We start from the raw sequence: 19,167 nt of genomic DNA, 5'->3' as shown, positions 1-19,167 counted from the left end.
AAAACAAAATAAGACAAAAACGTTCATGTGAAACTACCATTTCCTCTTTAGGTAACCACTAACAGAAAACTTTCCAGCTTATGACGGTCACACATAAGACATCCCTGCACAAGGTTAAACATCAGAAGAGTGACAAATGGAATGAGCTTACCCAGGAAAACTGACTGCGCTGACAGAAGCGAATGGAGGAAAAAAATACATGCAACTGCTTAAGATTTCTGCATCCTACACAAGGAAAATACATGCAGACAAAATTAATATTTGAGTTACAATTCTCACAAGAGTGGCTTTAATACTAGACAGCAGCAGTTACAGCAGCACGAATGGACAGTACACTTAATGTCCTGCAGTACCTCACAGTCATGACAACAAGATGACATTTCCAAGTATTACTCTGTTGAAAGAGAAGTTGTATTTGTAACTCAACAAACCTCACATTACTGAACACTTGACTTTAGAAACAGTGAACTATGAAGGTCTTGTATAGACTATTCCACGATCACTGTCTTCAGCTGTAGAAGAATTCACTTCTCTCGTTGAACCACTGTAACTAACCCCAAAATCTATTAGTCTTCCAAGAAGGAACACATGGAAAGCAGACCAGAGGTTAGGAAGGCAGAGCTTCAAATATTCATCAAAAGCTTTTACCTTGATGTACCCAAGTATTCGAGTTCTTGTGTAATTGTGCAGCACAGACACAAAAGTGTTAAGCTACACCTCGCCCCAAACCCCTCAAGGGGCTGGGCCTGAGGTCAGCAAGCCTAAACCTAGACACAAAATTCAGGCTTCACTCCATCTGCAGAAGTACGACGAGTGCTTCAAATTCACATCTGTTAGAAGCACGAATTCCAGAGGACTGTAGATATGTGTGGTCAAAAAAAAAAGATGAAAGATGACCAACATGGATTTGCCATTTTTGGTTGATCTCGCTTTTCCTATCACAAGATTCTTTTTATTATTATTTCTCCTTTTATCGATGCTGTTCAGAGACATGAGAAGTTTTTCATACGCAAAGAACACAACACACCTCAAGCAGTGGTTGACCCCCAAAGAGCTTTGAGCACTCCATGCTTAGAAATCTCAAGCATTATTCATGCCTAATTAGAGTACAATTATCACAGTCCTAGCTTCTGCCTTGAAAACACACTGAATAAAACCTGTAGAAATTGAAAGCTATCCCAGTGCTGGGGTCTGGAGCCAACTACCAGTCCATGGCTTTAAGGTAGTTCAAGTCTTTATGTATCCTCACAGCTTAAGGCTGGGGGAGAGAAGAGCATTTCAAGGGTTTGGTGTGCTCCAAAAACTGAAAAATAAAATCAATCAGGACCACAGAAGAACAGGAGTGGTTCTGCATGCAGAGAAACACAAAGACAACAGCCCAGTATTCACGCTTAGGCAGAGCTGCTAAATTATTACAGAAGGTGATGTATAAATGCAGAAAGTAACACGCTGTGTATCACTGGGACTGATGCACTAATAAAGTCTTTAGGTGGTTGCAGTTCTAAATATATGCTCTGGAAAACATTAATGTTAGACTTGGTGACAAATGCTTCATTCTCACACTTCAGAGCCTCCAAGGGGGAGGCAGAACATTTGTGCAGCATCCAGTGCCTACATATGAACCTCAGCTTTCAGAAATCAGCTCCTCCTCAAGAACTACACTGCAAAAAGGTATTTGCAGCTGCTGTGCAGAGGAGTCAAAGGAAGTCACAGGGTTTCAAAAGAAGCTAATTGTGAACGCTTCTGTATACCGATACGGAAAACATGTGAACCAGGAGACTGTACACAGCCAAGCAGCTTTTCTCCACTGAGGTGCGGCCCACTCACTCCAAATGTGGGTGCAATTCTTACCAAGGTTCACAGGAGATAGCACTGGTTAGGAGTTAAAAAAGGATGAATTGCAGCTCTGTGCATAAAGATGTTTGCACAAATACCAGAATGCTCCATAATTCTCAGTGTCAGATGCCGGGGGGTTTCATCTAAGTCTGTCAGCAGGAGAGCTGCTAGTCGCTAACTCGGACTAGCATATACTCAGTTTATAAGGTGAGCCCATTCCCCCTCAGAGCTCCAGCCCTGTGCTGAGATGAGCCCAAAGAGCTGGTATTTCAGGCTGCAGGGCACTACTCAGCCACACCACAACTCAGCAGCAAAACAGTTCCCTTTGGTACCAGGAATAGGAGGAGACAAAAAAAATCCCTTATCAACACTCATGGCTCCTCTCCTTCCCAAAGCAAAGGGTCAGATGCTCACTGACTGTGGAGTGTTAAAAGATAATGGGCTGTCCCCATGTAACATCTGAAAACACTGGATCACATCCCCCTTGGGTTAGCGATTTTTCACAAGGCTTCATGTCAGCCCTACTTTCTGAATCCCAGATAAAAATGAACAGATGCCCACCCTAAGTAAAGCAGAAGCTTTTTCACCACTTCACTCCAAAGCAGCACAGAACATCAATCAGTCAAACCCAATTCTGCAGTAACAGCACACAGTGAGCACCTCCAGATACAGCATCACGTGCTGCTTTCCCCTTTTCTTTGCAGAAAAGCCAAGCTATTAATAAGGCTACTTCTAAAACCATGGAAGAAAATGAAGAGTAGATAGGACCAAAAGATGTCCAGCAAGGGGGGTGACGGGTAGGAACTAAACTAAAAACCAGCAAAAAAACCCAACAAAAGACAACCACCATATATTCAGATTCTTAATTGCTCTGAGTAAGAAACAGCTTTTCTAAAGTCAGGGATACGAAGAAAAGAGCAAGAGGTAATAAAAGGTCATACAGATAACATTTAGACAACAAAGATACTGATAAAAGGTTTCATAAAGCTGCTACAAAATAGTCAGCCGTGCTCCTGTAGCGCCTCGGTTTGAACCTTTAGTAATCACTGATGAAAACACTGCAAAAGCCGAGATGAGAACTAATTTCTGAAACCTATATGCTGAGCGATTTTTTACCCTCAGCACATTGCTGTTCATCACTTCTCCATTTACAAGCAGCTCCAGAATGAGAACAACAGCTTTAAAGAAGTCAATCAGATCTGAGTCTGATTTTCATACTTATTTTTTGTTCTAGAAAATCTGACCTACTCTGTGCTATGTCTGAACAGGATGTAGTTATGAGCAAAAAACATATTTCATAATAGCTCAGCTGCCAGAATCTGTACATCTGAAATGTTATGTTATAGAATGGAAAATGCAAGAACAAACTGCCTATTTCTAAAACAAATTCTTCATCATGTACTATAAAAAGGTGCATTCTTCTCATTATTTAGGCATCTGTCCAACCCTCCTTGTAAGAAACCTTTCACCATACACATGCATTCTCCATGTTTCCAGTATTCCACATCATCTCTCACTTCTCATTAGCAAAATTTTCAGTTATTTTTCACTTGGTTCTTACATTTAAAAGTATTTTTATGATCCTAACAATTCTATAATCCTGTAACAAAGTCCCTCACCAAGAAAAAAAAAACAAACAACAGGGACAACCTATCTTCCCTCTAAATATTTTTCCCCTCTGTATGTTTTTCAGATGTTTTAGATCCTGCTCCTGGAATTGCCTCCAAGGCCACACACACACACACACACAATAGCAGGCATCATCCAACACTCCGTGCCCGTATTAAGTGCAGCTGTTTACTTTTAGGAACAGTTCACAGGAAGCCGTATCCCTTTAGCGTTATGTTTTTATTACAATCTGCCCACACCTTCAAGTATAAACATGGAACCCTCCCCCTTCCTCGTGTCTGTCCCATTCCCACATCCCTCCTACCTCAAAGGCTGCATGAGAGACACCAAGGTGAAGTGTTCTGAAGCCTACATGGCCTAAAGCTGAACAGGTCTAGAGAGGGGAAAGCCTATCATTGCAAAGTTAGACAGCCTCTCAATCTCAAAAATAATAAACCACGTAATTAAAAACTCTGTTCCCTGGATTTTCTTCTTATTCTGAAGAATTTCTGCAAGAGAAGAATAAATTCCATGAAAACAATGTAAAAAGAAGTTGTACTTTCAGAGTAAAAACCCTTTATCATTTTTAATTGCAAGCTGATATACTGTACCTGTGCTACAGGAACAAGTCAGAGCCTCAGGCTTGCTATCCTTCTACTGATCCTCATTAATGCCATACATATAACTTGCTGATATATCATATAATTAATGATATACATACACATGATGCACCTCTGCAGTCTATTTTTTTTTCCCCAATATAAAAACAACCACATTGCTCTGCTAAAAAATACTGCCCAGGATTTAAACAGTGCAATACCAAGCAAAGACCTACTTGCAAAGCCACTCGTTCAGTACCAGACTGCTCAACTGTTCTTACAGTAAAACAGCACAGCAGAAAGGACAGTCCACCCACTGGATTCAAAAGGTGCTTTTACCTGGATAGTTAAGCTTGAGGAGACAGCAACAGCCATTACTATACTGAAAACCTATGCATCATAGTATGCCTGAAATGTGCAGTACTTCCAAACAAACTATGAATTCCCTTCTAAATCTGCATCCCCAGTGGGGCAAGAAAACAACGCCTTTATTTTCTGTTCAGATTTTATTTGAAATCTAATTCAAATTGTCAAAGCTACAAAAAAGGGGAACATTGGAGTTATTTCTGCTATGTCACAACATTCTAAAACAAAATATCACTACTGCCAGCAGATCAGTTACACACATCTGATGAAACTTCTAAACACAAAAATGTTTCATTTGGGAAATAGTCACAATGAAGATATTTTGTACAATATAAAACAATGACGGGTCTACAGATGCAGATACTCATGAGTATACACGTGCATTCACACAAAAAAAAATAAATCAGGAATGCTTTTTTGTTTTGTTTTTTTTTTTCTTTTCCTTTCTTTCCTTGTTTTTTGTGTTTGTTTCTTTTTTAACAGACTGTTCAGGCACAAAAACAAAACTGCATTTCCAGTAAGTGACAGCATCATAAAAAATATCAACATTGTCAGTGTTTGCTTTTCTTGGACTTCTTGTGAGATCTGTGAGGAGAACGGGACTGAGACCTGGATTTTTTCCCTGACTTTTTAGGGGACCTCGATCGTGATCTTCTTGATCTTTTGGGTGTCCTGGAACCAGATGGCGACCTGAAAATAAATAAATAAATGAACTTACTAGATGAAGCCTTTACGTTAAATGCTAACCAGTAACATCAACTTCTTCTACAGTTACCCAGCATTTCTGTTTTGAGATAATTTAAGTAAAAATCTTCTTTTTATGTTGAAGGGAAGTCACAGAATAGTACCTTGTTTTTAAAGTAAAAGGTAATTTCTGCATTTTAACGTTTTAGATGTATTTTGGCTTTTACTACTCAGAAACCAGAAGAGTAAATGAGATTTAATCATGTCCTTCTTACATCAAGATACGGAATTTACAGCCTTCCACAAATGCCTCAACTACCCAGGCTCTCATGTTTCTAGCAGTCGATATCCACATCGATTATGAACTGTGTTACAGTGAAATCCTTCTGATTCTTATTCAGCTCATGATGTAACCCGAGAGAAGTAGAATGGACACCATCATGTAATCCACACCTCAGTAATGCATTTCATATAACCTCATACATTAACCTCATATAATCTAAACTGAATTGCCATCATATTAACTCTAATGAAAAATAAATCTCAAACACCTTTCTAATTCTAATTGAATCTCTTACTTCTAACAAAAGAATCTGATTAGTGTAAAAATGCTCTATAGATTTTCTCAAGAGCATCACAGGAATTTCTCCCTCAGCACATTTGTGCAATAAAATACTCTAGAACTCTAAAAAATGTGACTGAACTAAGACAGAAACAACAACCAAAATACTTAAAGCAACAAAAGCACCATTAATAAGATCTCACTGTAGTCTTAACATTAGCTATGGGCTAATATTTGTACCAGCCTGGAAACCAGGCAATACATACTGCTATGTATGAGTTAAAAAAACGTGAGAGAGTATCTTCATGTACAGAATTATCAGTGAAAGATAGCATGAACATAGTAAGAACTACAACTCTATGGGCTACACAAGACTGCATCATGAAAAGAAAAGGTAATGAAGGAGCAGGTTGATTTTAATTAGTGTTTATCAGTAAGCAGGTAAACAAGAACAGAAGTGAACAGTCTTGAGATATCAAGGCTGCAGGACACACACATTTTGCATCCAAAGACATTAACCAGCAACCGGCAGTATACTCCATTAGGAGAAAAAAATTGTGTGCGTATTCAGTGTGCTTAGCTAAAAACCCTAAAAACTATGTATTTAGCTTTCATACAAATTAAAACAGAACAGATGCCAGCTTACCTTTTGCCTTTTTTACTGACATCTCTTGGAGAGTCTTTATGTGATGACCGAGAACGTGAACTCTCTTTGTGGGATCGCTCTGAGCGCTCCGAGCGCTCTGATTTTGGTGATGGGGATTTTGCTCTTCTACTGCCACTGCTGCGAGATGGGCTGGGGGAAGCACTGTGCCGTCTTTTCCTTTGAAAAGGAAACACATTTGTTACATAGTAGATGCAAACAAGTAAAAATGTGTATGAAGAAGACTGACTCCCTTTCTTTTGCCTATGTAACATTAGACACTCCAAAGTAACCGGCTGTAAAAAAACTAAGCCGTGATTCATCTTTGTTTATAGCAGCATAAAAACATTCTGTCACGTATTCTTGAAAAGCAAAGCACTTCACCACAGTGCTTAATATAACAGAAGATATAGCTATACAAATATTAGAACATTATACAATCAATTACTCTAACCTTGCTACACTAAAGATATTTCACAAGATAAATTATAATTAAGCATTCACAAATCTATTCTTCATTACAGCTTTCTGAAAGCAGCCAATTTACTGATGTAAGGCAGAGTTAAACATATATCGCTTTTAGTTGGTCATTTTGTTATCACGTTTCCTCAGGGCTTAAATAATCAGAAGGATGGTTCTATTCAAAAGGACAAGTCACTTGGGACAGGACAAAAATACCCATTCCCTTCAAACAGATTTGAAAACATTCATATCCCAAGCAGAAAAAAAAGATGTTTTTTGATGCAACAATTTTAGGGCTGCTGTTGTAAATAAAGATGCTGACTGAGGATTGGACTTTCCTCCCAGCTAACTGAATCCAAGGGAAGTCGTACCTCTCTTTTCTTGTTGGTGTACATTCCTCCTTTTCCTTCTTATCTTTGGACCTAGAATCAGACTTCTCTTTGTCCTTCTTGTCCCTTTCTCGTTCTCTTTCCAACTCTTTTTCTTTCTCCTGAATAATTAGAAGAATTCATTATTTCAGATGAGGTGCAACTATTCAGTAGAGATAATAAGAGAACCTAATAATAAACGCCATAAAAGCACTGAATCTGAGAAGAAACTTAGTTACATCACACCCGCTCTCCACACCTTTTCCATTGCTCCTGACAGAAATATTTACTGTAACACAAGAACTACAGATGACCCAACAGATGATGGCACCCAATGTGAGGTAGTATATGTAACTATCCAATCAGAAATTAATACTCTCCACTTTCACAAATCTCAGGGAAAAAGTATAGCTATAATATATTTTCTAAGTCAAAGTAAGCAGGAAATGAATACAAGAAACAATACACAAAAATAAACCTAGAATGTCAGCAAGCCTGAACAGAAAGACAAAGTTTACTTCTTTCAGTCTAACACAGAAAAAAAAAATCCTTCCTTTGCAGAAATCAGGCAGATGCACACCAGGCACACCATGTATGGAACGGAAGACCAGAAAAGTTGTCATTTTGCTCAAGGAAGAAAAAAAAAGCAGAGGGGAAGAAGCTGGATAATGTCAGTGCAGGAAATCGCTGAACAGCCACACTTCATCTGGTCTCATGTTTTCTTTACACTATTATTAATATTTTAAAACGTCCATTTCATACTGACCATTACAAGGTATTCTTTGACTAAAATCAGCAGGCTCCTAAGATGTGCATTTGGTAGCATAACTAATTATTTTACCTTAATAAATACAAATAAACAGTATTTCAAACAGTCCTAATTTCCTATTCTGTTAAAAACAGGAAATGCTACTGGAAATGTCACTCATTCTATAGCAAATTAGATAGATGATAAACTACCAAGCCTGTGGGAAATACAACCAAAACCACTATTATTTTACTAGTAAAACTCATTTTATAATAGAGCTAAAGCAAGAAAGCAGAAGAGGAATTTTTTCCCCCTTATCAGTGGGGTTAATACTTTAGAGAATATCTGTTCTAACTGTCAAGATGTACCTCCTAACTAAGTATCATCACCGAAGGCGAAAGCAGTAAAGTGAAATAATTACTAAATAACCTAATCCTACACAAATTGTAATTACAAATTGTGGATGTTGTTCTTTTAAGCAACTGTAACTCTAAACATTCCATGTTTAGTGTACATCCATATCACTTCTTTCTTCAACTACAGAAAACACTGAGAAAACAGGAAGTTTTAGGATGCAACTGCATGGAAATGAGAAGTTATTTATAACAAAGTCTTAATTGCTATCATCAGCTTCCAAACACGTAAATCTGTTCCAGGATCAGCTTTCTTGCTTTTCACGAGTCTTTTTTTCAAGGTACTGAAAAAAATTACTTTAGTGAATTAAGCAGATATTGAGCACTAAATATCCCAAAGAATACAAGACAAACACTAGCTGTGAAGTGCAGCATTTGTATTTAGATTCCAGGAAACTGCATGTCTATCTCTAATGCCATCACTGGTCCGTCAGACTCTGATAGTACATTACAGAAACAACCACCACTTTCTCTCACTGTCCAAACAGGTTATTTTCTTTATTCACACAGACAACAATGATTTTTAAAGCTGCTCTGACTTCACAGTCCAGATAAGACTACAAAAATAGTAACAGTAAAGAAATATTCACTTTTAGGTGACAGCACGAGCTGGAATCATCCAGAAAAATCTTAGACAGTGGAGAACCAGAAGTGCATTTCCTGCTTCGTACTGCTCTTTCTCTCCCTTCAGAAGCCTCCACCACAATTGGTCAATTACCAAAAACCAAAACTGAAGTGTGATGAAAATCTTGAATGGGTTGCTCTTCCCTCATCTAACAGTTCACTTTATGTAGTTCATTCAGAAGCAACCTCTCCAAGGTCACAATAAATTCCAATGATATTTATCTACACAGTGTGAAATGCTACATTCACTTTGATTTTAAAAAAGATAGCCACTGTGCAGAAACAGCACTTGGATTTCAGCAGGCAGTTCAACATTAGAGTACAATTTCCACAAGAGCCATTTGTCAGTACACTTACTGTCACCTTACATTTGATAAAATGCAATGAATGCCTATCACAGAATCAGACAAACAAAGGTTCTTACCCTCTGGAGCAGCTTGTCTCTATAGTGTTCAACCTGTTCCTGAAAACTCTGGCCTGGTTTCTTGGGTCTTTTCCCAGACTCTAACTCATCCTGAAACTTCATCACCTTGAGCTGTGAAAATAATACTGACCGTTAGGTTACAGGGCTTTTATTACCATCCAGTTACACGTATCACCGAAAATGAAGTTTCTGTAATTTATAACACATTGTTCATTCTTTCCATACAAGTTTGCGCACAAGATACTACCTTTATTTAATTAGATCAAAGCAACAAAACCACATACTTCTCCACAGACACCTGCAGTTGTTTACAGACGCATCAGGAACTAAAAATAAAGGGCATTTTTTCTGTCATTCTACGCATTCTGTTTTTTCATTAGAGCGTTAGGCCTTTATAATTCTCTGAACATCATCTGTCTTTTTCTTTCAAAATGAGACCATTTATTGCATGCTTTAATACGTTGGTTCAACTTCTGTCTACTAGAAATTTTTCTTCAGATACTGCTCGATTAAAATCAGTTGAATGACACAGGACATTAAATGGGCTGTTTGCACTGAGTGGCTGATTTGGAGAGCGATTGTTTTACTGACATGATACTCTTTCACATGCTATCAAATTTAGTAGCAAAGTTCAGTGCTGTGAAGTGTAACTCTACATTTATTTCTGTAACATCCACCTCAGTCACAAAGTTAACCGAGTGTCAGAGTTTTTCTAATTTTTGGTCTAGATATACCAACCCCTTCACCAAGTGAATTCACAGCCTAAAACTTTACTCAGATTCCTTATCATTTGATAATTCTTGCTTCTACCATTGATTTCACAGCTGACATGGCCTATCACAATCCTCCAATTGTTTTGGACAGGGGAGGTGTCATTTGAGGTGTGGGAAGGAACTTGGCAACAAATCACATTGTACTTGTCAACCCTCTTCCAAATGCTTACACTGACTCCCAAGTATTTCCTGTTTTACTGCTGATCCTGCATTGCAATATGCACAAGAATACATTTTTTTCCAGCATTTGAGGCTTCATTTTGAGGAAAAAAAACAAAAAAACATAAAATTTAGAAAGTCTTCTACCTCATACATCAGGGCATTGCATGAGACTGCACCATGCAGGGGTTTAGAAAGCCCAGTATTCTAAGCTACTAACAAGAGCACAATGGACACATGCAAAAAAACATGCTAAAATTTGCTTTAGTCATAATTACTGAGGACTACAACCAACTTGAAGTTGACACTCACACAAACAAGCCCACAAGGAAAGCGTCACCATCTCAACAGGAAACTGAAAGATGACTGCTGGGCACATTACCCATCTGACAAAGTACAGCCTGTGATATCTCCACACAGGAAGATAAAAGAGACAGCAAGGATAACTATGCATCTCTGAAGGCTCTGCCACCATACAGGTCATTAAGTAACTTGGACACAAAAGTAATTAACTTGCAGCAATTTGTCTTAAATGCACGCCATGAAACCTGCTGTCAGCAAGACACATGAAGTGCCAAGGGGAACTATTTGAATGTTTTCCCTAAGAACATGGGTGAAAAAGGAAAACAGCAACAACAAAAAAGAAATAGACTTTAGCAAGAGACTGAAGGAAGAGGGGAAAAAAGGAGAAAACCCCATACAATAATAACAGTAATACAATACTGACCCAACACTCCGTCAAATTCTCACTTTGTTCTGTAAAAGATCACAACCGTCTCAGGAAACCTTACTATTTTAAGGGTCATCGACAGTGCTGTTCTACACATAGTCCCATTTCCCCACAAATCCACATAAACTTCCTCCACCCACAGCATCTTCCTAAGATAATCAAGTCAATTGGGCCTACTAAGGCTACTGGCAAACAAACACCCACGTGTTACAAAAGACTGCAGTGATAACAATGTCTCACTACAGGAAGGTTATTCTTTCCATCCTGCCCTCTCCATTCCCATGCTCCAGCCAAAGCGCTCCTCCTCCATCCTTTCCTTACAGCAGCTGCAGTGGTTGGCCAAACCTTCCACAAACCATATGAATTCATTAATCCAGCAGAATCTCACCTCACAATCCCATTTTTTTTCCAGCATTAAGTGGTGTGAGCTCACAGAAAGGATCAACCAGGGTGCAGGCAGGAACGGGATATTCCCTTTCAGAGGATGTGAGTAGCTGTACAGCAGCTGTACAGCAGCTTGTGTTGCTTACTTGTGGCCTCCATTACTCCTGCCATACTGGCTGGTATTTGCCATACACTCTTTTTACTAATTTCTTCATACAGTGTGTGTGGTACTTAGATTACTCTCATAGAATTGCAGATATCCCTACAGGAAAGGGATACTTAAACATCAGGCTTAAATCTGCTTAAGTATCTAACTGAGATTGCTGTAAACATTCTACTTCCGTTAACTTGCATTCAGAAAGAACTAACATGTTATCACCGAAATGTTTTTATGTTTTTTGTTTTTTAATTATTTATTTACCTACTCTTGGGCAACAAAAGTAAAACTTATAAACTCCTTTAATTTCAGGAGCAGAGGTAGCACCTTTATCTAGGCTACCTCTATAGTCAGTAATACACACGGTAACATGGAAGAAGAAAATTTTTCCTTAGGAATGCTATCTATTTGCTGGTGTTTTATCCACAAAAGTTCCCCCACAACATTGTTTGGAGGCTTTCGTAAGCAGTACAGCTCTTAACAGAGTGCAAAGCAGAATGCAAATGGTCAAGTACCACTGGAGTTCTCACGAGTTATCTTTACTGCAATCCTCTAATGCAGGGATCACATTTCCTCACTAAACCTAAGACAGAACATCATGCAAGTTCAAGAGAAACAGCTCCACAACATGTCTTTTCTATCAGTTCTAACTTTGAATTTTTTTTCCCCCCTCCTCAAATTGCATGAAAGACTCATTTTAAAAAGACCCAGCTTTTCCTATAAACTATGGCTTTAATCACTGGACAACCAGTAATCAAGTCATAGGAAGGGTAACATCTTACTACAATTCATGCAAAATGCAGGCTGATAACAGCCAACATTTTTTTTGACAAACAGGTGCACCTCCCTTGCTCAAATACGTTTTCCAAACTGTTCTTGGTTGTCCAGCCTTTTGCTGACATTGAATTCATACACAAGGGTCTCCAGGGAAAAACGCTTTCCAACAAGATGCTATTGCACACTCACCAAGCCTCAGAACTTAAACGGTTCGGTTCGAACAACTTAATTGAAGTGACATATACTAGTATTAAAAATAAGTTAATCACCAGATAATCGATTAAAGACGGAAATTCCTTCTTAATGTATAACTGCATTGAAATCTAGAAGTATTACTTACAGGGCTTCTGAGCAGCATAAACTGTCTTGCTCCTCCTTAAAAGAGACTCATTCTAATGAAGACTGCAAGAAGTCCTAGTCTTCACAAGAAGCAGAGCAAAATATTGCTTTGGAAGCCTGTATTTTCCAGCAAGCTGTGGCTGCTATGATTTCTGAAGCTATTGTATTATTAACAACAGATGACAACTGTACTGATGTGCAGATCTGAAATACCTTTTCAACCCTAACAGAACCCTGCCATACTCAGCCTCATGCACAGGATGCCACATGTCTTGGAGCTGAGCAATTCTTCACTTTTGTTCTTCTGTAAAAAAAAGAACTAGATTCAAAGTTTTCAAATAGACCAGAATCTCTGCTGCATTATGACAGTCACCACCATCTAAGGAAGAACTGCTATAAAATAGCTAAATTACTGGTCAAGCAAAGGCCAATTTATCTTATCTGTTATTATTAAGTCAGAAAGAGTTCAGACGTTTATTATTTTATCTCTGCCATTTTGCAGTGGTCTCAAATAAGCTATATACAGAAAGCTCAGAGATTAAGAAATTATATTGATATAGAGAAAACAAGCCTCAAATAGTTTCTATGACTTGATCAATAAATACACAGAAAATGAAAATTCTTCACATTAAGTACCACTGAAAGAAATAATGGAAACCATATGGAAATTCAGTTTCTTAACAAAGATAAAGAGAGACTTTAAATCCAGAATAGGACTCAGATGCAATCCTCTTGTGGATTATGTTTAATCTATTTTTATCCCATGCCTTCTGCCTTCTCCACTGGAGACCAAATACTACCTAAAAGAACTTTCATCTCATATGTTCAAGAAAGTAAAGAAAATAACTGTTTTCTTTTTTACAGGAAAAGCCTCTTTGGTTCTTGGTAGAAAAATAAGTTGTACAATAACATGACACCCTTTGCTGGTGAAAAAAGTATTTCTGCATGCACTGGGCAGGGGGTTACTGACAGCACAGACACAGAACTCTGTGACAGAGTTCTACCCACATCTCCTGTGGTGGAAATTCTGAACAGGAAGACTGAAAACCAGTAGTCTTCTACCTCTGCTTAAGAAATCAGGCATCGCTTTGAGGTGTCAGTGGCTACTGACAAGGACAATCTTCTCCGGTTCTGACCATTTTGCATGGACTGATAAGGCTGGGTTTATGAAAAACCCGCTTCTGGAAACTTCAAACCTTGTCATTTTGTTCACAAATAAGCTCCTGCACCTTCCAAAACATGTACTCCTGTACTAAGAGAGATCAAGATCACAAGTTACCAAAGAAAGTCACAATCTACAGTATCAAAAAAAAACAAAACAAACAAACAAACAAAAAAAACCTGCCATTACATAAACAGCTGCTGTTCCAAAGGCTTGAACATTGGTATCAAAGTGATTTGAGCTTCTGAAATTAAGGAGATCTGCACTGGCTAAGTCTGCCAGAAACATCTGGTACACATCTAAACAATGAGAGAATGCAGGCTTAACTTGAAACAATACTTGAAGCCTATTTTTGCAAGGACAGATGCAGGCAAAGGGTTAATAACCTGAAATCACTGCTATATCTAGCCTGTGCTGACAGGGTCAAGGTTCCTTAAGCTTCTTTGTTACTCTGCCTTCCCCTCCAGCCAACAAACATAAATAACAGTGCCAAAAGAAACAGTTATTTGTATAGCATAAATTTCAAAAATATGCATAAAGAATAGTTTCAGCTTCCAAAGTAATTATCATGTAAACTTCTAGAGAGTTAGCCTTCAGAGATATTAGATGACACTTTTAACAGTATATTAGATAGCATAACTGTTCAAGTCAGCAACTGTGGTTTGTTTGAGGGACTACTGATTTTTTAACATAGTTCCTGTCCTTGTTCAGTAATGGATGTGTTCTTTGGAAGGAATTGAGTATGTACAAGAAAACTTTCAGCATGAACAACTTAAAGTAATACAGGAAGTACACATCTGTCTATGATAAATTTACAGAGAAATGTGAACATTTAAGTACAGCAGCATAGTGCCTGAAGTGCTTCGAAAATGAAAATAATTACATTCCTCTTCCAGTGAGTAAAAGGTAAGACAGACGGCAAGAAATTCAAACAGCTCAAATGTTTACTGCCTAAAACCATTACAGACAGAAGATACACGTACAAACACTTTAGTATAAAATCACTAACTGTTGAAGTTAATCACTTCATAATCTACCTCAACAATTGCTGAGATAAAAATATTTATATACTTTATAAAGGTTAACATTTACAAGAAGATACCCTCAGAATGAGCCCTTTCCATAACAATAATTACAGTAAAATGATAACTTGTTTTTCTTGTATTTTCATTATACTAACATGGATTTTCTATAAAACTACTGCCACCTTGCGTTAAGTGAAGTTTAACTTCCATTTGTCTTTTCTCAAATAATTCAAAACTTACTTCAAATGGACACACACACTGAGCTTTCACATTGCTGTGATAAGCAAGAGGCACAAAAGTTCTTAGTAACAATCCATTAATTTTGATAAGACGAGTTTTTAAATGTAAACACGTTCACAATAAACAAAGAGCACAATATTGTACAACACTGCTTGTATACCCTTAAAGAATATTATGGGAGTTTGCCAATGTCTCATTTGCTAAGCAGTGCATGCTAGCAAAACAGGTAGGCAGCTCAGTGCCACCTTCAGAATTATAATCTGTCACTTGGAGATACAGCAACTGCAACAGCAGCTTAGCAGCCTGTTAGTACCATTTTAAATCTGTGAATAGAAGGTACAAAAAACAGCAGTATCAACACATTGAAGGTTTCAGTACCAAATAAATGCTGGAAATTAGCATGTAGTTTTAAACCTGATTTGCATGGCAGTGTATGAGACTTAACCACTAACTTTCTCCTGGGTTATCTTAAGTCAACATAAAAGCAAGGTAATACTAAACCAACCTTTATTAAAAAAATACAGCAGATTTAAAAAAAACTGTATATAAGAACTGTGATATTGAAATATATTTAGATAAAATTTCAAAACAATTTCCAATAGTGCGAAGAGAATTTGTGGGTGGAGGTAAAGATACAGAAGGTTGGCACAAAATACCACACACTGACCTCAATCTCCCGAAGTTTGGCACGCTTCTCTTCACTCATTTCTGAGTATTTGACTGATGACTTGGACTCAGGCATCTCTTCTTTAATAGGATTGGAATACATGTGTTGCTCTTCTGACTTCGAACTCTGAGTGTCTTCCTCATCTTCACTTTCCTCCTCTTGACTTTACAGAAAGCAAAGAATTAACTGGTTTGTACATACTAAAGAATGTCATAAAATTTACCTTCTCTACTACTTAGTTTGCATTTAGTTACTAGTTTAGAAATCTGCTAAATGCAACAAACTGCAGTTACAAAGATGTCTCAGTCTGTGAGGCAGATACCTTTATATTTTCATTAAATTATATAATGAGCTTTTATTCCTCAGATAATCTACTTTTTTCATATAAACAAAACACAAAAGAATTCTTGAAATTTACACTCAGCAAACCCAGATGAAACTCAGTTGCAAGACAAGTTATTACTTCAATCGAATCTGTAAGTACTTTAATCATGTTTTTCAGATATAATAAGTGCTATTAAAGCACCAAATTACCTACATCATCTATTTTTGGAATCAAACCTCAATCATGACAGATATTCAAAATGATATTCCCAGGTTGGCCGCTAGAGTGCTGCAGCACAACACGTAAGGCAGTAAAATGTTTAGAGCATTACTAACAGATGCTCTCTATCTGCCTGAAGAATAAAGTAGAAGACTGCTCATAAATAACAGATGGTACAAAGCCCACTAGCATCTAAACATACACATTAGAATATTATTCATTCTTGTGCGTTCAGAGATAAGGCAGAGTTTTAAGCCCCATCAAATAAATCTGACATTCAAGACCACTAAACTGTAAACACTACCCCAGTTCTAATTATTTGACATTAAATAAGTTAACAAATTGTTATCATTTTTAAGATAGCAGTTAACAACTCCACCAAGAAGAGATGTTTGTTTACATGTTTGCAATAAAATTCTGACTCAATTTTCTTATATTCCTACTTCAAACATTTCTTTTGTTCTGCTCTTGTAATAAACATCTAACAAAGGGATTATCAAGACATTCAATCTCAAAGGCAGAAAATAATTTTTTCATACTGATGAAAATATATTCAATTCTTAGGATTTTAAGCAAAAAACATCTTGAAAAGTAACATGCTAGCAAGTTACAATGCCAATGCAGATACGCATTTAAAATGTTTCTGTAACTTCAGTTGCACAATAGCTGTCAGTAAAAATACTTAATAAAGGGAAACACTAGGCAAAGATTAGAAGAAAAATCCAAATATTTACTTTGGTATTTCTTCCTCCTCAGATTCTTCATGTTGGTCAAAAAGCTCCCATTTAGAAGTGGTAACAGCTAAAAAACACAATAAGACAATTTCAACCACAGAAAAAGTTACCACTTTATCTCAAAATTCCTATTTGTAGGTATGATAAAAATCACATTATGATAAAAATTTACAGCATCTAACACTTAATACAGACTTGTTAGTTCACAAATATTCCAAATTACAACTTATCAGAATATATACTGCTTGCAGATATCCACTTATGTCTCCCATTGTGCCAGTAAACCTTTCAGAAGCAGTGATTAGCTTATAAAATCTTAACTGTCACAAACATACTTGGAAAAAGACTGCCAAAATACTCTAATTTTTCCAATACTCTTAATGAATCAGAGATTAGATTTAAAGGCTGGCAGGCTACTGAAGTACACAAACAAAACCAAAATTAACCGACTCCTTTACAGAAGGCATAACCAAGGATCACAACTGAAAACTCGTGCTGCATAATTACAGAAATTGTATTAGCACTTTCAAACAGAACAGCTGAAAATAATCATTAAATCAGTAAGTGAATCTGAACTGCCATCTTACTCTGGAAAAGAGCCTTTTAACAGATGCTTTGAAAACTAACCTTGAGCTTCCAATTCTGATTCATCCACTGCTTCCCACTTCGAAGGAGCAACTTTAAATATAGGCTCGTTCTTTTTTGAGTCTTCAGCCGTATCCACTGTTGGAGAAAGACCCAGAAAAATCATTTCTGAACCTCTTCAAAAATTCTAACTTAAAAATTCTTACTTAACAGTCTGATGCTAGTACTGAAGTTTATTATATCACTTGACTAAATGCAAAGAAAAAAAATCAGTACTTGGAAGCTGAGGGGTTTCTACATATCATGCATCTCAATAAATTACAACCTAAAACAAATTTTTAAACTAATTCCTCCTAGGATAAACTGAAATTAAGCAGTTACTAAACTACATGAGTCCAGGTTATTACAGGGGTCTAGAGGTGGCCACAAAGATTATCAAGAAGGCTGGAGCACCTCTTCCGTGAAAACAGGTTGAAGGAGCTAGGCATCTTTATCTTGGAGAAAGGAAAGCTTCAGGGAGACCTCACTGTGGCCCTCCAGTACTTTAAGATAATAAACAGGACACAGTTCAACTTTCTACACAGGCAGATGTTGACAGAACAAGGGGGAATGATTTTATACTGATGGGAGATTTAGATATCAGGAGGAAAATTCTTCACTGGAAGAGTGATGAGGTGCTGGCACAGATTGCCCAGAGAAATTGTACATAGAACCCTGGGCTAGTGGGTGGCAACCCTTGCCCATAGCAGAGGGACTGGAACAGGATGGGCTTTAACACCCCTTCCAAACCAAGCCATTCTATGACTCTAAAGCCAGGATACCAGGTTAATTTTTGGCTGTATCTGTAAACAGAAAAAAATAAAATAAAAAAAATCTACAATCAAAAATTGAAGGTTTAAATTGAAAGCAAAGTTGAAAAATTTCATACAAGGTACTCCATCAAGATCATCATCCAATGATTTAATAGGAACTCCATCCAGATCATCAATAGGAGCAGCATCAATAGGAATTCCATCCACATCTTCTAATGGAGCACCATCAAGCTCTTCCTCAATGGGAGCACCATCAAGATCATCTGGTACTTCCTGAAAGAAGATAACAGCAAATAAATCTAGATAAAGACTGAATAAATCAAAGAATAAGTTGTCTTTATTTCTCCAATTATTTACTCATTTCTTTTTAAGAGATAGCTTTAAAAGACTCAGAACACCCTGAAAACCTCATAAATTTAGCGTAATGCTTGCTACCAACTAAATTTGGTTATTGGAGTAAAAGTATGACAATGTCATCCCAAGCAAAATGATGAGCAAGAACCTGGAATTTGTCCACAACATACTGGAAACTCTGTAATATGATTCCAATGAATCTTCTGATCCAAATAAGACATTAAACTGAGGGTTAGCTCAAAACGTGCCAATAAGTCAGACAGAATACACTTAGTACGTATCAAAGATCCCCTAAGAACCAGTCATTTGAACCACTGACAGCAATTAGCTATTTAGCAAGAACACACAATTTCAGATCACATGTAAGTGAAAAACATATCGACATATA

The 19,167-nt window shown here is 37.3% G+C and overlaps 1 protein-coding gene across 10 annotated transcripts in view; it reads right to left on the bottom strand.

Moving 5' to 3' along the window:
• Positions 1–3,667: 3,667 nt before the first annotated feature.
• Positions 3,668–19,167, bottom strand: part of U2SURP (U2 snRNP associated SURP domain containing) — a 49,538-nt gene continuing 34,038 nt past the window's right edge. For all 10 annotated transcript variants that reach the window (XM_072344114.1, XM_072344112.1, XM_072344113.1 and 7 more), the window contains 8 exons: positions 18,542–18,698; positions 17,656–17,751; positions 17,029–17,095; positions 15,751–15,913; positions 9,338–9,448; positions 7,132–7,250; positions 6,302–6,478; positions 3,668–5,099 (listed from right to left, as the gene is read on the bottom strand). In XM_072344114.1, coding sequence (XP_072200215.1) covers positions 4,961–5,099; positions 6,302–6,478; positions 7,132–7,250; positions 9,338–9,448; positions 15,751–15,913; positions 17,029–17,095; positions 17,656–17,751; positions 18,542–18,698 — 1,029 coding nt within the window. In that variant the 3' untranslated portion in view covers positions 3,668–4,960. The remainder of the gene's footprint in view (positions 5,100–6,301; positions 6,479–7,131; positions 7,251–9,337; positions 9,449–15,750; positions 15,914–17,028; positions 17,096–17,655; positions 17,752–18,541; positions 18,699–19,167) is intronic.

This window comes from Excalfactoria chinensis, chromosome 9 (assembly GCF_039878825.1).
Source record: "Excalfactoria chinensis isolate bCotChi1 chromosome 9, bCotChi1.hap2, whole genome shotgun sequence".
NCBI lineage: Eukaryota > Metazoa > Chordata > Aves > Galliformes > Phasianidae > Excalfactoria > Excalfactoria chinensis.
The sequence above is the reverse complement of the archived record's forward strand: the minus strand, read 5'-3'. Positions and strand labels throughout refer to the sequence as shown.